General features: G+C 46.5%; 1 protein-coding gene across 2 annotated transcripts; it reads right to left on the bottom strand.

Annotated features, from left to right (window-relative positions):
- Window positions 1-15,953: 15,953 nt before the first annotated feature.
- On the bottom strand, window positions 15,954-19,222 carry LOC119294448 (diacylglycerol lipase-beta-like). 2 transcript variants are annotated; one of them, XM_037572618.1, is made up of 7 exons: window positions 18,781-19,221; window positions 18,078-18,265; window positions 17,488-17,838; window positions 17,198-17,398; window positions 17,037-17,107; window positions 16,628-16,767; window positions 15,954-16,519 (listed from the first exon to the last, which is right to left on the bottom strand). In XM_037572618.1, the coding sequence occupies exons 1-7, from the start codon at window positions 19,115-19,117 to the stop codon at window positions 16,209-16,211; spliced, it is 1,599 nt and encodes a 532-aa protein (XP_037428515.1). In that variant the 5' UTR covers window positions 19,118-19,221; the 3' UTR covers window positions 15,954-16,208. The 2 variants fall into 2 exon arrangements, with proteins under 2 accessions (XP_037428515.1, XP_037428514.1); XM_037572617.1 differs by having other exon boundaries at window positions 15,954-16,767; window positions 18,781-19,222.
- Window positions 19,223-20,591: the final 1,369 nt, after the last annotated feature.

Raw genomic sequence — 20,591 nt, 5'->3', positions numbered from 1 at the left:
TCTAGCAACGAGTGATTAGATGCATCTACATACCTTTGTAGATCGCACACGGAAGCGTTCAAAAGAACGGTGATGATGTAGTCGTACTCGACGTGATCCAAATCACCGATGACCAGCGCCGAACGGACGGCACCTCCGCGTTCAACACACGTACGGGACGGGAGACGTCTCCTCCTTCTTGATCCAGCAAGGGAGAAGGAGAGGTTGATGAAGATCCAGCAGCACGACGGCGTGGTGGTGGATGCAGGGCGTCACAGCAGCAGGGCTTCGCCGAGACTATGAGGGAGAGACGTAACGGGGGGAGGTGGAGGCGCCAGGGGCTGGTCTCAAATCCCTCCTCTCCCCCCCCCCCCCCCCTATATATAGGGGTGCCAGGGGGGAGCCGGCCCTAGTAGATGGAATCTACTAGGGGGGGCGGCGGCCAAGGGGAGGTTTCCCTCCCCCCCCAAGGCACCTAGGGGTGCCTTCCACCACATGGACTCTTCCATGGTGGAAACCCTAGGCGCATGGGCCTATAGGGGCTGGTGCCCTTGGCCCATCTAGGCCAAGGCGCACCCCCTACAGCCCATGTGGCCCCCCGGGACAGGTGGCCCCACCCGGTGGACCCCCGGGACCCTTCCGGTGGTCCCGGTACAATACCGATAACCCCGAAACTTGTCCCGATGCCCGAAATAGCACTTCCTATATATAATTCTTTACCTCCGGACCATTCCGGAACTACTCGTGACCTCCGGGATCTCATCCGGGACTCCGAACAACATTCGGGTTTCTGCATATACATATCTTCATAACCCTAGCGTCACCGAACCTTAAGTGTGTAGACCCTACGGGTTCGGGAGACAAGCAGACATGACCGAGACGACTCTCCGGTCAATAACCCACAGCGGGATCTGGATACCCATGTTGGCTCCCACATGCTCCACGATGATCTCATCGGATGAACCACGATGTCGAGGATTCAATCAATCCCGTACGCTATTCCCTTTGTCTATCGATATGTTACTTGCCCGAGATTCGATCGTCGGTATCCCAATACCTCGTTCAATCTCGTTACCGGCAAGTCACTTTACTCGTACCGTAATGCATGATCCCGTGACCAGACACTTGGTCACTCTGAGCTCATTATGATGATGCATTACCGAGTGGGCCCAGTGATACCTCTCCGTCATACGGAGTGACAAATCCCAGTCTTGATCCATGTCACCCAACAGACACTTTCGGAGATACCCGTAGTCTACCTTTATAGTCACCCAGTTACGTTGTGACGTTTGGCATACCCAAAGCACTCCTACGGTATCCGGGAGTTACACGATCTCATGGTCTAAGGAAAAGATACTTGACATTGGAAAACTCTAGCAAACGAACTATACGATCTTGTGCTATGTTTAGGGTTGGGTCTTGTCCATCACATCATTCTCCCAATGATGTGATCTCGTTATCAATGACATCCAGTGTCCATAGTCAGGAAACCATGACTATCTGTTGATCAACGAGCTAGTCAACTAGAGGCTCACTAGGGACATGTCGGTGTCTGTTATTCACACATGTATTACGATTTCCGGATAACACAATTATAGCATGAATAAAGACAATTATCATGAACAAGGAAATATAATAATAATGCTTTTATTATTGCCTCTAGGGCATATCTCCAACAGTCTCCCACTTGCACTAGAGTCAATAATCTAGTTACATTGTGATGAATCGAACACCCATAGAATTCTGGTGTTGATCATGTTTTGCTCTAGGGAGAGGTTTAGTCAACGGATCTGCTATATTCAAGTCCGTATGTACTTTACAAATCTCTATGTCTCCATCTTGAACATTTTCACGAATGGAGTTGAAGCGACGCTTGATGTGCCTTGTCTTCTTGTGAAACCTGGGCTCCTTGGCAAGTGCAATAGCTCTAGTGTTGTCACAGAAGAGCTTGATCGGCCCCGACGCATTGGGTATGACTCCTACGTCGGTGATGAACTCCTTCACCCATATTGCTTCATGTGCTGCCTCCGAGGCTGCCATGTACTCCGCTTCACATGTAGATCCCGCCATGACGCTTTGCTTGCAACTGCACCAGCTTACTGCCCCACCATTCAAAATATACATGTATCCGGTTTGTGACTTAGAGTCATCCAGATCTGTGTCGAAGCTAGCGTCGACGTAACCCTTTACGACGAGCTCTTCGTCACCTCCATAAACGAGAAACATTTCCTTAGTCCTTTTCAGGTACTTCAGGATATTCTTGACCGCTGTCCAGTGTTCCTTGCCGGGATTACTTTGGTACCTTCCTACCAAACTGACGGCAAGGTTAACATCAGGTCTGGTACACAGCATGGCATACATAATAGAACCTAGGGCTGAGGCATAGGGGATGACACTCATCTCTTCTATATCTTCTGCCGTGGTCGGACATTGAGCTGAGCTCAATTTCACACCTTGTAACACAGGCAAGAACCCCTTCTTGGATTGATCCATATTGAACTTCTTCAATATCTTATCAAGGTATGTGCTTTGTGAAAGACCTATGAGGCGTCTTGATCTATCTCTATAGATTTTGATGCCTAATATATAAGCAGCTTCTCCAAGGTCCTTCATTGAAAAACTTTTATTCAAGTAGGCCTTGATGCTGTCCAAGAGTTCTATATCATTTCCCATCAAAAGTATGTCATCTACATATAATATGAGAAATGCTACAGAGCTCCCACTCACTTTCTTGTAAACGTAGGCTTCTCCATAAGTCTGTGTAAACCCAAACGCTTTGATCATCTCATCAAAGCGAATGTTCCAACTCCGAGATGCTTGCACCAGCCCATAAATCGAGCGTTGGAGCTTGCACACTTTGTCAGCATTCTTAGGATCGACAAAACCTTCCGGCTGTATCATATACAATTCTTCCTTAAGGAAACCATTAAGGAATGCCGTTTTGACGTCCATTTGCCATATTTCGTAATCATAGAATGCGGCAATTGCTAACATGATTCGGACGGACTTCAGCTTCGCTACCGGCGAGAAAGTCTCATCGTAGTCAACCCCTTCAACTTGTCGATAACCCTTAGCGACAAGCCGAGCTTTATAGATGGTCACATTACCATCCGCGTCTGTCTTCTTCTTAAAGATCCATTTATTTTCTATGGCTCGCCGCTCAACGAGCAAGTCAGTCAAAGTCCATACTTTGTTTTCATACATGGATCCTATCTCGGATTTCATGGCTTCCAGCCATTTGTCGGAATCCGGGCCCGCCATCGCTTCTTCATAGTTCGAAGGTTCGCCGTTGTCTAACAGCATGATTTCCAAGACAGGGTTGCCGTACCACTCTGGTGCGGAACGTGTCCTTGTGGACCTTCGAATTTCAGTAGGGGCTTGATCAGAAGTATCTTGATCATTGTCATTAACTTCCTCTCTAGTCGGTGCAGGCACCTCAGGAACATTTTCTTGAGTTGCGCCATTTTCTGGTTCAAGAGGTAATACTTCATCAAGCTCTACTTTCCTCCCACTTACTTCTTTCGAGAGAAACTCTTTCTCCAGAAAGGACCCATTCTTGGCAACAAAGATCTTGCCTTCGGATCTGAGGTAGAAGGTGTACCCAATAGTTTCTTTTGGGTATCCTATGAAGACGCATTTTTCCGACTTGGGTTCGAGCTTTTCAGGTTGAAGTTTCTTGACATAAGCATCGCATCCCCAAACTTTTAGAAACGATAGCTTAGGTTTCTTCCCAAACCATAATTCATACGGTGTCGTCTCAACGGATTTCGACGGAGCCCTATTTAAAGTGAATGCGGCAGTCTCTAAAGCATAGCCCCAAAAAGAAAGCGGTAAATCGGTAAGAGACATCATAGATCGCACCATATCTAACAGAGTGCGATTACGACGTTCGGACACACCATTACGCTGAGGTGTTCCAGGCGGCGTGAGTTGTGAAACTATTCCACATTTTCTTAAGTGTGTCCCAAACTCGTGACTCAAGTATTCTCCTCCACGATCTGATCGTAGAAACTTGATTTTCCTGTCACGTTGATTTTCAACCTCACTCTGAAATTCCTTGAACTTTTCAAAGGTTTCAGACTTGTGTTTCATTAAGTAGATATACCCATACCTACTTAAATCATCAGTGAGGGTGAGAACATAACGATAGCCACCGCGAGCCTCAACACTCATTGGACCGCATACATCAGTATGTATGATTTCCAATAAGTCGGTTGCTCGCTCCATTGTTCCTGAGAACGGAGTCTTGGTCATTTTACCCATAAGGCATGGTTCGCATGTGTCAAATGATTCATAATCAAGAGACTCTAAAAGTCCATCAGCATGGAGCTTCTTCATGCGTTTGACACCTATGTGACCAAGGCGGCAGTGCCACAGGTATGTGGGACTATCATTATCAACCTTACTTCTTTTGGTACTCACATTATGAACATGTGTAGCATCACGTTCGAGATTCATAAAGAATAAACCATTCACCATAGGAGCATGACCATAAAACATATCTCTCATAAAAATGGAACAACCATTATTCTCAGATTTAAAAGAGTAGCCATCTCGAATTAAACGAGATCCTGATACAATGTTCATGCTCAAAACTGGCACTAAATAACAATTATTAAGGTTTAAAACAAATCCCGAAGGGAGATGCAGAGGTAGCATGCCGACGGCGATCACATTGACCTTGGAACCATTCCCGACGCGCATCGTCACCTCGTCCTTTGCCAGTTTCCGCTTATTCCGCAGCCCCTGCTTTGAGTTACAAATGTGAGCAACTGCACCGGTATCAAATACCCAGGAGCTACTACGGGCACTAGTAAGGTACACATCAATTACATGTATATCACATATACCTTTTGTTTTGCCGGCCTTCTTATCCGCTAAGTACTTAGGGCAGTTCCGCTTCCAGTGACCGCTTCCCTTGCAATAAAAGCACTCAGTCTCGGGCTTGGGTCCATTCTTTGGCTTCTTCCCGGCAGCTTGCTTGCCGGGCGCGGCAACCTCCTTGCCGTCCTTCTTGAAGTTCTTTTTACCCTTGCCTTTCTTGAACTTAGTGGTTTTATTGACCATCAACACTTGATGTTCCTTCCTGACTTCTACCTCTGCTGATTTCAGCATATCCAATACTTCAGGAATGGTCTTTTCCATCCCCTGCATATTGAAGTTCATCACAAAGCTCTTGTAGCTTGGTGGAAGCGACTGGAGGATTCTGTCAATGACCGCATCATCCGGGAGATTAACTCCCAGCTGAGTCAAGCGGTTATGCAACCCAGACATAGTGAGTATGTGCTCACTGACAGAACTGTTTTCCTCCATCTTACAGCTGAAGAATTTGTCGGAGACTTCATATCTCTCGACCCGGGCATGAGCTTGGAAAACCATTTTCAGCTCTTCGAACATCTCATATGCTCCATGTCTCTCAAAACGCTTTTGGAGCCCCGGCTCTAGGCTGTAAAGCATGCCGCACTGAACGAGGGAGTAGTCATCAGAACGTGCCTGCCAAGCGTTCATAACATCTTGTTCTGCAGGGAGAACGGGTGCGTCACCAAGCGGTGCTTGTAGGACATAATCTTTCTTGGCAGCTATGAGGATGATCCTCAGGTTCCGGACCCAGTCCGTATAGTTGCTGCCATCGTCTTTCAGCTTGGTTTTCTCTAGGAACGCGTTGAAGTTGAGGACTACGTTGGCCATTTAATCTACAAGACATATTGTAAAATATTTAGACTAAGTTCATGATAATTAAGTTCAACTAATCAAATTATTAAAGAACTCCCACTTAGATTAGACATCCCTCTAGTCATCTAAGTATTACATGATCCGAGTTAAACTAGACCGTGTCCGATCATCACGTGAGACGGACTAGTCAACATCGGTGAACATCTTCATGTTGATCGTATCTTCTATACGACTCATGCTCGACCTTTCGGTCTTCCGTGTTCCGAGGCCATGTCTGTACATGCTAGGCTCGTCAAGTCAACCTAAGTGTTTGCATGTGTAAATCTGTCTTACACCCGTTGTATGTGAACGTCTGAATAAAACACCCGATCATCACGTGGTGTTTTGAAACAGCGAACTGTCGCAACGGTGCACAGTTAGGGGGAACACTTCTTGAAATTAGTATGAGGGATCACCTTATTTACTACCGTCGTTCTAAGTAAACAAGATGCAAAACATGATAAACATCACATGCAATCAAATAATAAACGTGACATGATATGGCCAATATCACATAGCTCCTTTGATCTCCATCTTGGGGCTCCATGATCATCTTGTCACCGTCTTGACACCATGATCTCCATCATCATGATCTCCATCATCGTGTCTCCATGAAGTTGCTCGCCAACTATTACTTCTACTACTATGGCTAACGCGTTTAGCAATAAAGTAAAGTAATTTACATGGCGTTTCTTGATGACACGCAGGTCATATAAAAGAATAAAGACAACTCCTATGGCTCCTGCCGGTTGTCATACTCATCGACATGCAAGTCGTGATTCCTATTACAATAGCATGAACATCTCATACATCACATATAGATCATTCATCATTCATCACAACTTTGGCCATATCATATCACAAACCACTTGCTGCAAAAACAAGTTAGACGTCCTCTAATTGTTGTTGCAAGTTTTACGTGGCTGAATTAGGGTTCTAGCAAGAACGTTTTCTTACCTACGTTAAAGCCACAACGTGATTTGTCAGCTTCTATTTACCCTTCATAAGGACCCTGTTCATCGATTCCGCTCCAACTAAAGTAGGAGAGACAGACACCCGCCAGCCACCTTATGCAACTAGTGCATGTTAGTCGGTGGAACCGGTCTCACGTAAGCGTACGTGTAAGGTTGGTCCGGGCCGCTTCATCCCACAATACCGCTGAAGCAAGAAAGGACTAGTAACGGCAAGAAAGTTGACAAATCTACGCCCACAACAAATTGTGTTCTACTCGCGCAAGAAGAACTACGCATAGACCTAGCTCATGATGCCACTGTTGGGGAACGTTGCAGAAAACAAAAAATTTCCTACTCGTTTCACCAAGATCATCTAGGAGTTCATCTAGCAACGAGTGATTAGATGCATCTACATACCTTTGTAGATCGCGCACGGAAGCGTTCAAAAGAACGGTGATGATGTAGTCGTACTCGACGTGATCCAAATCACCGATGACCAGCGCCGAACGGACGGCACCTCCGCGTTCAACACACGTACGGGACGGGAGACGTCTCCTCCTTCTTGATCCAGCAAGGGAGAAGGAGAGGTTGGTGAAGATCCAGCAGCACGACGGCGTGGTGGTGGATGCAGGGCGTCACAGCAGCAGGGCTTCGCCGAGACTACGAGGGAGAGACGTAACGGGGGGAGGTGGAGGCGCCAGGGGCTGGTCTCAAATCCCTCCTCTCCCCCCCACTATATATAGGGGTCCCAGGGGGGCACCGGCCCTAGTAGATGGCATCTACTAGGGGGGGGGCGGCGGCCAAGGGGAGGTTTCCCTCCCCCCCAAGGCACCTAGGGGTGCCTTCCACCACATGGACTCTTCCATGGTGGAAACCCTAGGCGCATGGGCCTATAGGGGCTGGTGCCCTTGGCCCATCTAGGCCAAGGCTCACCCCCTACAGCCCATGTGGCCCCCCGGGACAGGTGGCCCCACCCGGTGGACCCCCCGGACCCTTCCGGTGGTCCCGGTACAATACCGATAACCCCGAAACTTGTCCCGATGCCCGAAATAGCACTTCCTATATATAATTCTTTACCTCCGGACCATTCCGGAACTCCTCGTGACGTCCGGGATCTCATCCGGGACTCCGAACAACATTCGGGTTTCTGCATATACATATCTTCATAACCCTAGCGTCATCGAACCTTAAGTGTGTAGACCCTACGGGTTCGGGAGACAAGCAGACATGACCGAGACGACTCTCCGGTCAATAACCAACAGCGGGATCTGGATACCCATGTTGGCTCCCACATGCTCCACGATGATCTCATCGGATGAACCACGATGTCGAGGATTCAATCAATCCCGTACGCTATTCCCTTTGTCTATCGATATGTTACTTGCCCGAGATTCGATCGTCGGTATCCCAATACCTCGTTCAATCTCGTTACCGGCAAGTCACTTTACTCATACCGTAATGCATGATCCCGTGACCAGACACTTGGTCACTCTGAGCTCATTATGATGATGCATTACCGAGTGGGCCCAGTGATACCTCTCCGTCATACGGAGTGACAAATCCCAGTCTTGATCCATGTCACCCAACAGACACTTTCGGAGATACCCGTAGTCTGCCTTTATAGTCACCCAGTTACGTTGTGACGTTTGGCATACCCAAAGCACTCCTACGGTATCCGGGAGTTACACGATCTCATGGTCTAAGGAAAAGATACTTGACATTGGAAAACTCTAGCAAACGAACTATACGATCTTGTGCTATGTTTAGGATTGGGTCTTGTCCATCACATCATTCTCCTAATGATGTGATCTCGTTATCAATGACATCTAGTGTCCATAGTCAGGAAACCATGACTATCTGTTGATCAACGAGCTAGTCAACTAGAGGCTCACTAGGGACATGTTGATGTCTGTTATTCACACATGTATTACGATTTCCGGATAACACAATTATAGCATGAATAAAGACAATTATCATGAACAAGGAAATATAATAATAATGCTTTTATTATTGCCTCTAGGGCATATTTCCAACAGTCTCCCACTTGCACTAGAGTCAATAATCTAGTTAATTGTGATGAATCGAACACCCATGGAATTCTGGTGTTGATCATGTTTTGCTCTAGGGAGAGGTTTAGTCAACGGATCTGCTACATTCAGGTCCGTATGTACTTTACAAATCTCTATGTCTCCATCTTGAACATTTTCACGAATGGAGTTGAAACGACGCTTGATGTGCCTTGTCTTCTTGTGAAACCTGGGCTCCTTGGCAAGTGCAATAGCTCCAGTGTTGTCACAGAAGAGCTTGATCGGCCCCGACGCATTGGGTATGACTCCTAGGTCGGTGATGAACTCCTTCACCCATATTGCTTCATGTGCTGCCTCCGAGGCTGCCATGTACTCCGCTTCACATGTAGATCCCGCCACGACGCTTTGCTTGCAACTGCACCAGCTTACTGCCCCACCATTCAAAATATACACGTATCCGGTTTGTGACTTAGAGTCATCTAGATCTGTGTCGAAGCTAGCGTCGACGTAACCCTTTACGACGAGCTCTTCGTCACCTCCATAAACGAGAAACATTTCCTTAGTCCTTTTCAGGTACTTCAGGATATTCTTGACCGCTGTCCAGTGTTCCTTGCCGGGATTACTTTGGTACCTTCCTACCAAACTGACGGCAAGGTTAACATCAGGTCTGGTACACAGCATGGCATACATAATAGAACCTATGGCTGAGGCATAGGGGATGACGCTCATCTCTTCTATATCTTCTGCCGTGGTCGGACATTGAGCTGAGCTCAATTTCATACCTTGTAACACAAGCAAGAACCCCTTCTTGGATTGATCCATATTGAACTTCTTCAATATCTTATCAAGGTATGTGCTTTGTGAAAGACCTATGAGGCGTCTCGATCTATCTCTATAGATTTTGATGCCTAATATATAAGCAGCTTCTCCAAGGTCCTTCATTGAAAAACTTTTATTCAAGTAGGCCTTGATGCTGTCCAAGAGTTCTATATCATTTCCCATCAAAAGTATGTCATCTACATATAATATGAGAAATGCTACAGAGCTCCCACTCACTTTCTTGTAAACGCAGGCTTCTCCATAAGTCTGTGTAAACCCAAACGCTTTGATCATCTCATCAAAGCGAATGTTCCAACTCCGAGATGCTTGCACCAGCCCATAAATCGAGCGTTGGAGCTTGCACACTTTGTCAGCATTCTTAGGATCGACAAAACCTTCCGGATGCATCATATACAATTCTTCCTTAAGGAAACCATTAAGGAATGCCGTTTTGACGTCCATTTGCCATATTTCGTAATCATAGAATGCGGCAATTGCTAACATGATTCGGACGGACTTCAGCTTCGCTACCGGTGAGAAAGTCTCATCGTAGTCAACCCCTTGAACTTGTCGATAACCCTTAGCGACAAGCCGAGCTTTATAGATGGTCACATTACCATCCGCGTCTGTCTTCTTCTTAAAGATCCATTTATTTTCTATGGCTCGCCGTTCAACGGGCAAGTCAGTCAAAGTCCATACTTCGTTTTCATACATGGATCCTATCTCGGATTTCATGGCTTCTAGCCATTTGTCGGAATCCGGGCCCGCCATCGCTTCTTCATAGTTCGAAGGTTCACCGTTGTCTAACAACATGATTTCCAAGACAGGGTTGCCGTACCACTCTGGTGCGGAACGTGTCCTTGTGTCCACTAGTAGGACTCCTCCCCCTTGGAAACCCTAGGCGCATGGGCCTTGTGGGGCTGGTGCCCTTGGCCCAAGCAGGCCAAGGCGCACCCCCTACAGCCCATGTGGCCCCCGGGGATGGGTGGCCCCACCCGGTGGGCCCCCGGGACCCCTCCGGTGGTCCCGGTACAATACCGATAACCCCGAAACTTGTCCCGATGCCCGAAACAGGACTTCCCATATATAAATCTTTACCTCCGGACCATTCCGGAACTCCTCGTGACGTCCGGGATCTCATACGGGACTCCGAACAACATTCGGGTTACTGCATATACATATCCCTACAACCCTAGCGTAACCGAACCTTAAGTGTGTAGACCCTACGGGTTCGGGAGACAAGCAGACATGACCGAGACGACTCTCTGGTCAATAACCAACAGCGGGATCTGGATACCCATGTTGGCTCCCACATGCTCCACGATGATCTCATCGGATGAACCATGATGTCGAGGATTCTATCAACCCCGTACGCTATTCCCTTTGTCTATCGATATGTTACTTGCCCGAGATTCGATCGTCGGTATCCCAATACCTCGTTCAATCTCGTTACCGGCAAGTCACTTTACTCGTACCGTAATGCATGATCCCGTGACCAGACACTTGGTCACTCTGAGCTCATTATGATGATGCATTACCGAGTGGGCCCAGTGATACCTCTCCGTCATACGGAGTGACAAATCCCAGTCTTGATCCATGTCACCCAACAGACACTTTCGGAGATACCCGTAGTCTACCTTTATAGTCACCCAGTTACGTTGTGACGTTTGGCATACCCAAAGCACTCCTACGGTATCCGGGAGTTACACGATCTCATGGTCTAAGGAAAAGATACTTGACATTGGAAAACTCTAGCAAACGAACTATACGATCTTGTGCTATGTTTAGGGTTGGGTCTTGTCCATCACATCATTCTCCCAATGATGTGATCTCGTTATCAATGACATCCAGTGTCCATAGTCAGGAAACCATGACTATCTGTTGATCAACGAGCTAGTCAACTAGAGGCTCACTAGGGACATGTCGGTGTCTGTTATTCACACATGTATTACGATTTCCGGATAACACAATTATAGCATGAATAAAGACAATTATCATGAACAAGGAAATATAATAATAATGCTTTTATTATTGCCTCTAGGGCATATCTCCAACAATATCTGCATATGCTAGGCTCGTCAAGTTTAACCCAAGTATTCTGCGTGTGCAAAACTGGCTTGCACCCGTTGTATGTGAACGTAGAGCCTATCACACCCGATCATCATGTGGTGTCTCAGCATGAAGAACTGTCGCAACGGTGCATACTCAGGGAGAACACTTATACCTTGAAATTTTAGTAAGGGATCATCTTATAATGCTACCGACGTTCTAAGCAAAATAAGATGCATAAAGGATAAACATCACATGCAATCAAAATATGTGACATGATATGGCCATCATCATCTTGTGCTCATGATCTCCATCACCGGAGCATCGTCCTGATCTCCAACATCACTGGTGCGACACCTTGATCTACATCATAGCATCAGTTTCGCCACCTATTGTTACTACGACTATCGCTACTGCTTAGTGATAAAGTAAAATAATTACATGGCGATTGCATTGCATACAATAAAGTGACAACCATATGGCTCCTGCCAGTTGCCGATAACTTTGTTACAAAACATGATCATCTCATACAACAATTTATATCACAGCATGCTTGACCATATCACATCATAGCAAGCCCTGCAAAAACAAGTTAGACGTCCTCTACTTTGTTGTTGCAAGTTTTACGTGGCTGCTACGGGCTTCTAGCAAGAACCGTTCTTACCTGCGGATCAAAACCACAACGATTTTTCGTCAAGTATGATGTTTTAACCTTCAACAAGGACCGGGCATAGCCACACTCGATTTAACTAAAGTTGGAGAAACAGACACTAACCAGCCACCTATGTGCAAAGCACGTCGGTAGAACCAGTCTCGCGTAAGCATCGTGTAATGTCAGTCTGAGCCGCTTCATCCAACAATACCGCCGAATCAAAGTATGACATGCTGGTAAGCAGTATGACTATTATCGCCCACAACTCTTTGTGTTCTACTCGTGCATATAACATCTATGCATAGACCTGGCTCAGATGCCACTGTTGGGGAACGTGGTAATTTCAAAAAAAATCCTACGATCACGCAAGATCTATCTATGAGATGCATAGCAACGAGATGGGAGAGTGTGTCCACATATCCTCATAGACCGAAAGCGGAAGCATTATGATAACGCGGTTGATGTAGTCGTACGCCTTCACGATCTGACCGGTCTTAGCACCGAACATACGGCACCTTCACGATCAACACACATTCAGCTCAGGGACGTCCCTCATACTCTTGATCCAGTTGAGGCCGAGGGAGAGTTTCATTAGCATGACGGCATGGTGACGGTGATGATGAAGTTACCGGTGCAGGGCTTCGCGTAAGCTCTACGACAATATGACCGAGGTGTGTAACTGTGGAGGGGGGCACCGCACACGGCTAAACAATGTCAACTTGTGCATATGGGGTGCCCCCCCCCCTCCCCGTATATAAAGGAGTGTAGGAGGGGGAGGGTCGGCCCTCTATGGTGCGCCCTGGAGGAGTCCTACTCCCACCGGGAGTAGGATTCCCCCCCCCCTTCCCTAGTTGGACTAGGAGAGAAGGAAGGGGGAGAGAGGGAGGAAGGAAAGGGGGGCCGGCCCCCCACCCAATTCGGATTGGGCTTGGGGGTGGCGCGCCCTCCACCTGGCCGCCTCCTCCTCTCTCCTACTATGGCCCAATAAGGCCCATATACTTCCCGGGGGGGGTCCGATAACCTCCCGGTACTCCGGTATATGCCTGAACTCACCCGGAACCATTCCGATGTCCAAACATAGGCTTCCAATATATCAATCTTCATGTCTCAAACATTTTGAGACTCCTCGTCATGTCCGTGATCACATCCGGGACTCCGAACTACCTTCGGTACATCAAAACACATAAACTCATAATACCAATCGTCATCGAACGTTAAGCGTGCGGACCCTACGGGTTCGAGAACTATGTAGACATGACCGAGACACGTCTCCGAAAAATAACCAATAGCGGAACCTGGATGCTCATATTGGTTCCTACATATTCTACGAAGATCTTTATCAGTCAAACCGCATAACAACATACGTAGTTCCTTGTGTCATCGGTATGTTACTTGCCCGAGATTCGATCGTCAGTATCTCAATACCTAGTTCAATCTCGTTACCGGCAAGTCTCTTTACTCGTTCCGTAATACTTCATCCCGCAACTAACTCATTAGTTACAATGTTTGCAAGGCTTATAGCGATGAGTATTATCGAGAGGACCCAGAGATACCTCTCTGAAACACGGAGTGACAAATCCTAATTTCAATCTATGCCAACCCAACAAACACCTTCGGTGACACCTGTAGAGGACCTTTATAATCACCCTTTTACGTTATGACATTTGGTAGAACACAAAGTGTTCCTCCGGTATTCGGGAGTTGCATAATCTCATAGTCTGAGGAACTTGTATAAGTCATGAAGAAAGCAGTAGCAATGAAACTAACACGATCATAATGCTAAGCTAGCGGATGGGCCATGTCCATCACATCATTCTCCTAATGATGTGACCCCATTCATCAAATGACAACACATGTCTATGGTTAGGAAACTTAACCATCTTTGATTAATGAGCTAGTCAAGTACTAGGGACTATATGTTTTGTCTATGTATTCATACATGCACTAAGTTTCCAGTTAATACAATTCTAGCATGAATAATAAACATTTATCAGGAATTAAGGAAATAAATAATAACTTTATTATTGCCTATAGGGCATATTTCCTTCAGGGTCGAGGAGTTTCCCTCCGTACTGTGGAGTATAAACACCACCTCCAACAGATCAACGGGTTACACACCTTTCTTCATGGTTTACGGGGCTGAGGCGGTTCTTCCAAGTGATATCTGTCATGATTCATCCCGCGTGGCGGCTTATGTTGAAGCTGATAATGCAAAAGCACGTCAGGATGCTCTTGACTTGTTGGATGAGGAGCGTGACCTGGCGGCGGCTCGTTCGGCGATATACCAGCAAAATCTGCGCCGTTATCATAGCCGCCGGGTTAAAACTCGAACCTTTCAAGAAGGTGACTCGGTGCTCCGACTCATCCAGGATCAAACAGATATGCACAATTTATCCACGCCTTGGGAAGGGCCTTTTGTGGTCAGCAAGAATCTGAACAACGGGTCATACTACCTCATTGATATTCGAGAAAACAAGGACTTACGCACATCGGAGGAGGAGACCCATCGGCCGTGGAACATTGCTCATCTACGACCATATTACACTTGAGCCACCGGCTCTTGTGCTGTACATACCTTCATCAATGTATATATTTTGATCAGTATAAAAAGCTGGCATCCCTAAAAATTCGGGGCCTCTGTCGTTTCATTTCATAGAATTTGAGTCTTTATTGTCTGTTCATAAGGTCTCGTGGGGGCTTCCTGCTCATCGAGCATAGCCGTTCACACCCATGAGATCCGGTTTCCAAGCCGACTCCTTGGTCTCATGGGGGCTTCCTGCTCACCGAGCATAGCTGTTACCATGAGATCCGATTTCCAAACCGACTCATTGGTCTCATGGGGGCTTCCTGCTCATCGAACATAGATGTTCACACCCATGAGATTCGGTTTCCAAGCCGACTCATTGGTCTCATGGGGGCTTCCTGCTTACCGAGCATAGCTCTTCACACCCATGAGATCCGGTTTCCAAGTTGATTCATTGGTCACATGGGGGCTTCCTGCTCACCGAGCATAGCTGTTCACACCCATGTGATCTGATTTCCAAGCCGAAAATTTGAGTTAAACCTGCCTGTTCGCAAGATGCTACTCCGCCAGGTGACCCGCCGAACTCTTGACAGTTACTCTTTTTAAAGACCCTGAACTTGTCAAGGTTAAAACGACGGCCTTTGTCACGTGAGAGCCGGCTTACAGAGAGCTAGGATAAACTAACCTGTTGTCACAATCTCTCTGCTATGTGGCCCGTTTGTACTCTTAACAGTTACTCTTTTTCAATAAGACCCTGAACTGGTTAAGGTTAAAACAACGGATTTATGTCACGTGAGAGCCTGCTTACGGGATAAAAACCGAATTTTTTTCAAAAAACAGAATCGAGCTACTCTTCTGAATCTATCAAGCTTCCGGCTTACAGACTTACTTCTTTACAAGTGGAGGTGGGCACGGATGAAGAGGGGTCTTGAGATGATGGCGTGCCAGGCCTTGCTCATGAGCTTGAACCCTCCATGGATTTCACCAGCAACCAGCTTAAGATCTCCTTTGTTATTGCTGCCTACAACTTTCAAAGTAGTATTCTTGTTGTTTCTGCTCAACATTAATCGTCGTCTTCTTTTCCTTTTTCAAGTCCATGGACGGCAGTATTCATGCATTTTTTCGCATTTTTTTGAACTTGCAAATATGATTTCACCGAGTTATGAGACCATGACTATATGGGTCCTAGGATACTGATTCAAGATAAAAACCTTTGTTCTAAAGAGGAAAAACAGATATGGATCCATCGAACTCTTATTCTGCCTCGTCACCCTTTTATCTCAAGTTTCAAAGAGTTACACTATATATACCTCTTGTAAAAAAAGAAGAGGTGTACTACACCTAGATCAGCACCAGAAACTCTGAACTGCAACTTGAGAGTTTCCTAGCACTTTGTCATTCTTGGCAATCCCTTGCATAACCTAAAACTGTACAACAAAACACTCGATTTTTGCGAAGCCCGCTTTCTGCATAAGCTTTGGAACTTGGTAGTATCAATCCTCCTGCAGGGGCAGAGGGAGGGGCAGAGTCTTGAGCACATCTCTGAGCGCGTACTGTATGCTATCGCATTTGTGATCAGACATCAAATTGCCAGACAACAGTATCCGCTGGAAATTCTCCCCGGCGTTGCCTCTCCAGAGCGTGTACGACTCGTCCTCAACGCCATTTATATTCTCGACGTCCCTCTGGAGGTAATACAGCGTCCCTGGGAGGAAGAGATCCTCAGGCACATAGACGTCTTCTTCACCGTCAGGCTTCAAAACTTTCGTCGGGCCCTGAAGACGGGGCTGGTCTTTCGCGGCATCTGACAGGAGCAAGAACCATGCTAGATTCAGTAAGATACATACAATGCCTAATAATAAACACCGTAATGGGCGATCTGAGATATAAGTTCCTATCATTTTGGACTTGCCACCGGAGCTAGCTGATGTTACAACTTTGGCGTAATCGGCAAGTTTGTTTGCCACGTCTTGGATGGACGAAACAACTAGCTTAGCATTGGTCACGATATCCACTATATGCTTCCAATCTTCCTTCTCCAAAACTTTGGCCCTACAAAACATCATGATTAAATATTATCTATGCAAATACATCCAACAAGAGTGTTCTAACATGATTTCACTTAAAGTTCAGAGATATAAGTGCCAAATCATAATGATGTGCTAGAGGGCAAAAGGAGCTATTCATAGGAAGTTCAATCACCACAACAAGAAGGATAATCAATCACCGGGTTCTCTTTGCCCAAACAACCTGAAGAAAATGTCCTGACATGTAATCTACAAATGTTTTGTCATTTGCTGAACTTAAGTTTCAGTGCTTACCAATCTGTTTCAATTATCTCATTTCGCAATCTTGCCAGTGAAGCTGCACTTAACCTAGGAACTATATCATCCTGCAAGACAGAAGACACGTCAACTACAAAGTTCAGACAGGGGAAGCAACCAAAACAAGATTTATACACCAAAGAAAACCCGAAACAAACCTGCAATACAACAGTGGTGACATAGCTTGCGCAAGTCTCGGCTATCTCTCTCGATACACAGGGTGGGACTCCAAATCCAACAGCTGAAACTATGTCGGGACTAAATCCAAGCTCCTCCTTCGACTTCTTCCTTAACATTATAGCAAGCAATGCAGCTGAAGCTCCTCCAAGGGAGTGACCTGCCAACCGCAACTTGTAGTCCTGCTTGCTTTGAAGAAAATTACAGAAGGAAATAAGCAGAGGAAATTAAAGGAAGAGGCAGATATTATGCCTAAAATACTATTTCCCACCTTGTGTTTTTCCAAACATTTTCTGATGATGCTCAACTCATGGCGTAGGTACCATCGAGCGGCCTCGTAGGTTCCAAAGTGTGTTGAGAAACCTTTAGGTGATACCTTCTTATCGCTCAATGCAACCAAATCGGTGACAAGGTCATAAACCGTATGGGTCCCACGAATCCCAAGGATGACCAGTTTAGCACGTGGATCGATGCCGATGTAATATCCAGGTCTAAAGATACTAGAATCTTTCACAAACTTTAAAACATTCCTTGGCCGGAGCATGCTATGCTTTGCAAGCCCAGTGGCACTGCCCTTATAGCAACCTTTTGCAAGTTCAAGGTGATAAATTAGTTCTTGAACCTAGAAAAAAGGGAAAGGGGTGAATTCCTATCAGATGTGCAAGCTAGTGCATGGTCTGTCAGAAGCATAAACAGTCTATATAAAGTCTAAATCTAATGTTCGGTCATCATCAGCAGCCAACAGACCGATTGTACTATTTATGTTCTTCTTGGGGAAAGTGACGATTGTTGAGATAATCCTGTCTGTCGATTAAGATTTCGAAGAGTACAACAATGGGAAGGGAAGCCTGCAGGACATACCTTCTTATTGGAGGAAATCTGAACGCCCTTGAAGGCTTGAGCATTCTTTGCGGAAGCTTGGGTAAGGTAAATGAGGTAGAGACCGACGGTAAGATCACTGAGGCTCCAGTCCTGTATGCTCACCTTGCTGTGCTGGAGGTCACTTATGATCTCGCTAAAAGTGCGGGTGCTTGCGGGGATGTTGTCAGCTGCATGCATCCAGATTGCACGATGTTAGCTTCTCTTTAGTTTTGTAATTAATTAAAGAAATCTGATTGGAGCAAGTTCTAACCTAATTAGCCAGTTATGACTAACAATCGAAATGTGGTAGTGTAGTTACTGTGACACTAACTGAGTCGCTGATTTAGTACAAAGTTTTACTGAGTCTGCGACACTAATGGTGAGACAGAGGGAGTACCTGATTGATTTCAGTGTGGCATACATACATAGGATAGGAAAGTAGTGATTTTGGGGGCAGGTTAAATTACACACCAAGCCCTCAATTTGATCCATAAAAGATTCAGGCTTGTTGTGAAAAAGGGAAATTTTAGCAACAAGAATGGCAGATCTGGATTATTCCTGTGTCCTAATAAAAACCTAATCCATGTGTCTCATTGCATCGAAATTTGTTGTACTAGAGCAGCAAATGAACAGTCAGAGGCAGCAAAAAGGTGGATAAGCACATCAATGGAGGAGGAAAGAAAAGAGGGTTGCTTTTGCTTACAGGCGAATGGCTTCCAGTTGTAGTGCTTGTAGAGCTGCAGCGCGGGCTCGAGTGCCTTGGTCAGCCAGGCCACGTCGGGCCGCCAGGACGTCCAGGGCAGCCCGGCGCCCTCGTCGTCGTCGTCGGAGCCTTCCCGCTTGGCCCTCTTGGCGTCCAGGGCGACGGCCGCCGCCGCCGCCGCCGCCCGGGCCCTGGCCTTGTCGTCGTCCTCCGGCTCGGCGGGGGTGGTTGTCCCGCCGAAGAGGAGGCGGGTGAGCGCGGGCGGGAGGATGGTGGGGCGGCTGCGGTGGCGGGTGAGGAGGAGGCGGGCGCGGGAGAGCAGGTGCTTGGCCGCCATGGGCTCGGCTGGACCTGGATGGATGGGGTTTGGGGGCGGTGGGCGGGAGGAAGAAGAAAGGACAACAGACGAGAGGGTTCTGGTCTCCCTCTGCTGGGGAGGTGGAGCAACGAATCCTGGCCGTCCATCGCCGAAACGGAAGGTTGAAAATAGTTGTAGAGTCCTTTTTCAGTAGGAGTTTTTTTTTCATAACAATATATGTCTCATTCATATCATAAAGATTAAATTACAAGTCACGTAAGGAGCAGCATGACAAAACTAAAAATATAGCATAACATCTCTGAGCTTGACACTAACGCCCGTCACCTGCCTCCGGCACCACCACAGCAGCCGCCAAAGAAAAGAATGATGGATTACCTCCTCATCTGAGCTCGGCGCGGCTCCATCACTGATATGCAGCTTTGCGGACCTTCGAGGTAGCTCATCAAAAGTGAAGCCATTGTCGTTGAACGAATCAGACCGGAGCAACACTCCGGACATGCCATCAAACTCTAGATCTGGCACCCCTTCATGACTAAAATGCCGATGGAGGAAACCACACTTGCAATCCATCAACCACGAAACCAACATACATTCCATCTTTCAGATGTCGTCGATGCAGACCACAATCTACATCCGCTCCTGGACTACCTCCCAAGCTCCGTGTCTGCGTTGAAGCACACATCGTCGCCACAGCGGAGCACGAGGACACATGTCCACCATGAGGATGCCACTGCCACACCATCCTTGCTTGAACAGACTGGTTTCCAAAACCATCCCCAACCGTAGAAACGGTCGCCTTGTTAGAGAAGGATCTGAAGAATCTTTATTCAGCGTTGCCATGAGGATGCCACCGCCGAAACCAAGACGATGGACAGCCTAAAAACAAAGTTACTTTAGCCTAAAACTATCCACACACGACATGCGTGTGAGTTGGTGTGACACCCGGATAATTAACCTACAGTAACCCTTCGCTAATGATGCCATGTCACCTCGATTATTGTGACTAATCTCGCGTTAGTTCGAAACCTATTCGAATTCAAATTCAAAATCAAGCAAACAATAAAATATTTTCAAATATTAAAACTAAAATATTGGGGGGTTGCCAAATAATGCATAGGTAATTATTGTGGAGAAACCACAATTTTATAAAAGGTTTAAGTGCACTATAATATTTAAAACAGCAGCAAAACATTTAACTAACTACCCTTTTCAATTTGATAAAATATTAAACTATTTGTTTTATTGCCAAAAACTTATGGGGCGGTGGCATACTTATTAAAACTAAATTAGGAACCAGTGGTGTAGTTTATAAAACCAAATTCAAAATGAAACTAAAATAAAAACAGTAAAACACAAATATAAAATAAAACAAAAATAAATAAAAGAGAAAGCACTCACCCACCCGGGGCTCCGGCCCAGCAGGCCACCGGCCCAACTGGGCCACGACCCACCAGGCCGGCCCAACCGGCCACCCCTCACTCCCCATATCCCC

The sequence above is a fragment of the Triticum dicoccoides genome, chromosome 4B (assembly GCF_002162155.2).
Source record: "Triticum dicoccoides isolate Atlit2015 ecotype Zavitan chromosome 4B, WEW_v2.0, whole genome shotgun sequence".
NCBI classification, from domain to species: domain Eukaryota; kingdom Viridiplantae; phylum Streptophyta; class Magnoliopsida; order Poales; family Poaceae; genus Triticum; species Triticum dicoccoides.
This window is presented reverse-complemented; position numbering and strand designations above follow the sequence as displayed.

Excerpts from the sequence above, each read along its gene's own strand:
- LOC119294448 (XM_037572617.1), bottom strand. The coding sequence starts at position 19,117 with ATGGCGGCCAAGCACCTGCTCTCCCGCGCCCGCCTCCTCCTCACCCGC. Across the intron at positions 17,839-18,077 it reads AGATTTCCTCCAATAAGAAG|GTTCAAGAACTAATTTATCA; the intron begins GTATGTCCTGCA and ends CCTTTTTTCTAG. Across the intron at positions 17,108-17,197 it reads TCACCACTGTTGTATTGCAG|GATGATATAGTTCCTAGGTT; the intron begins GTTTGTTTCGGG and ends TCTGTCTTGCAG.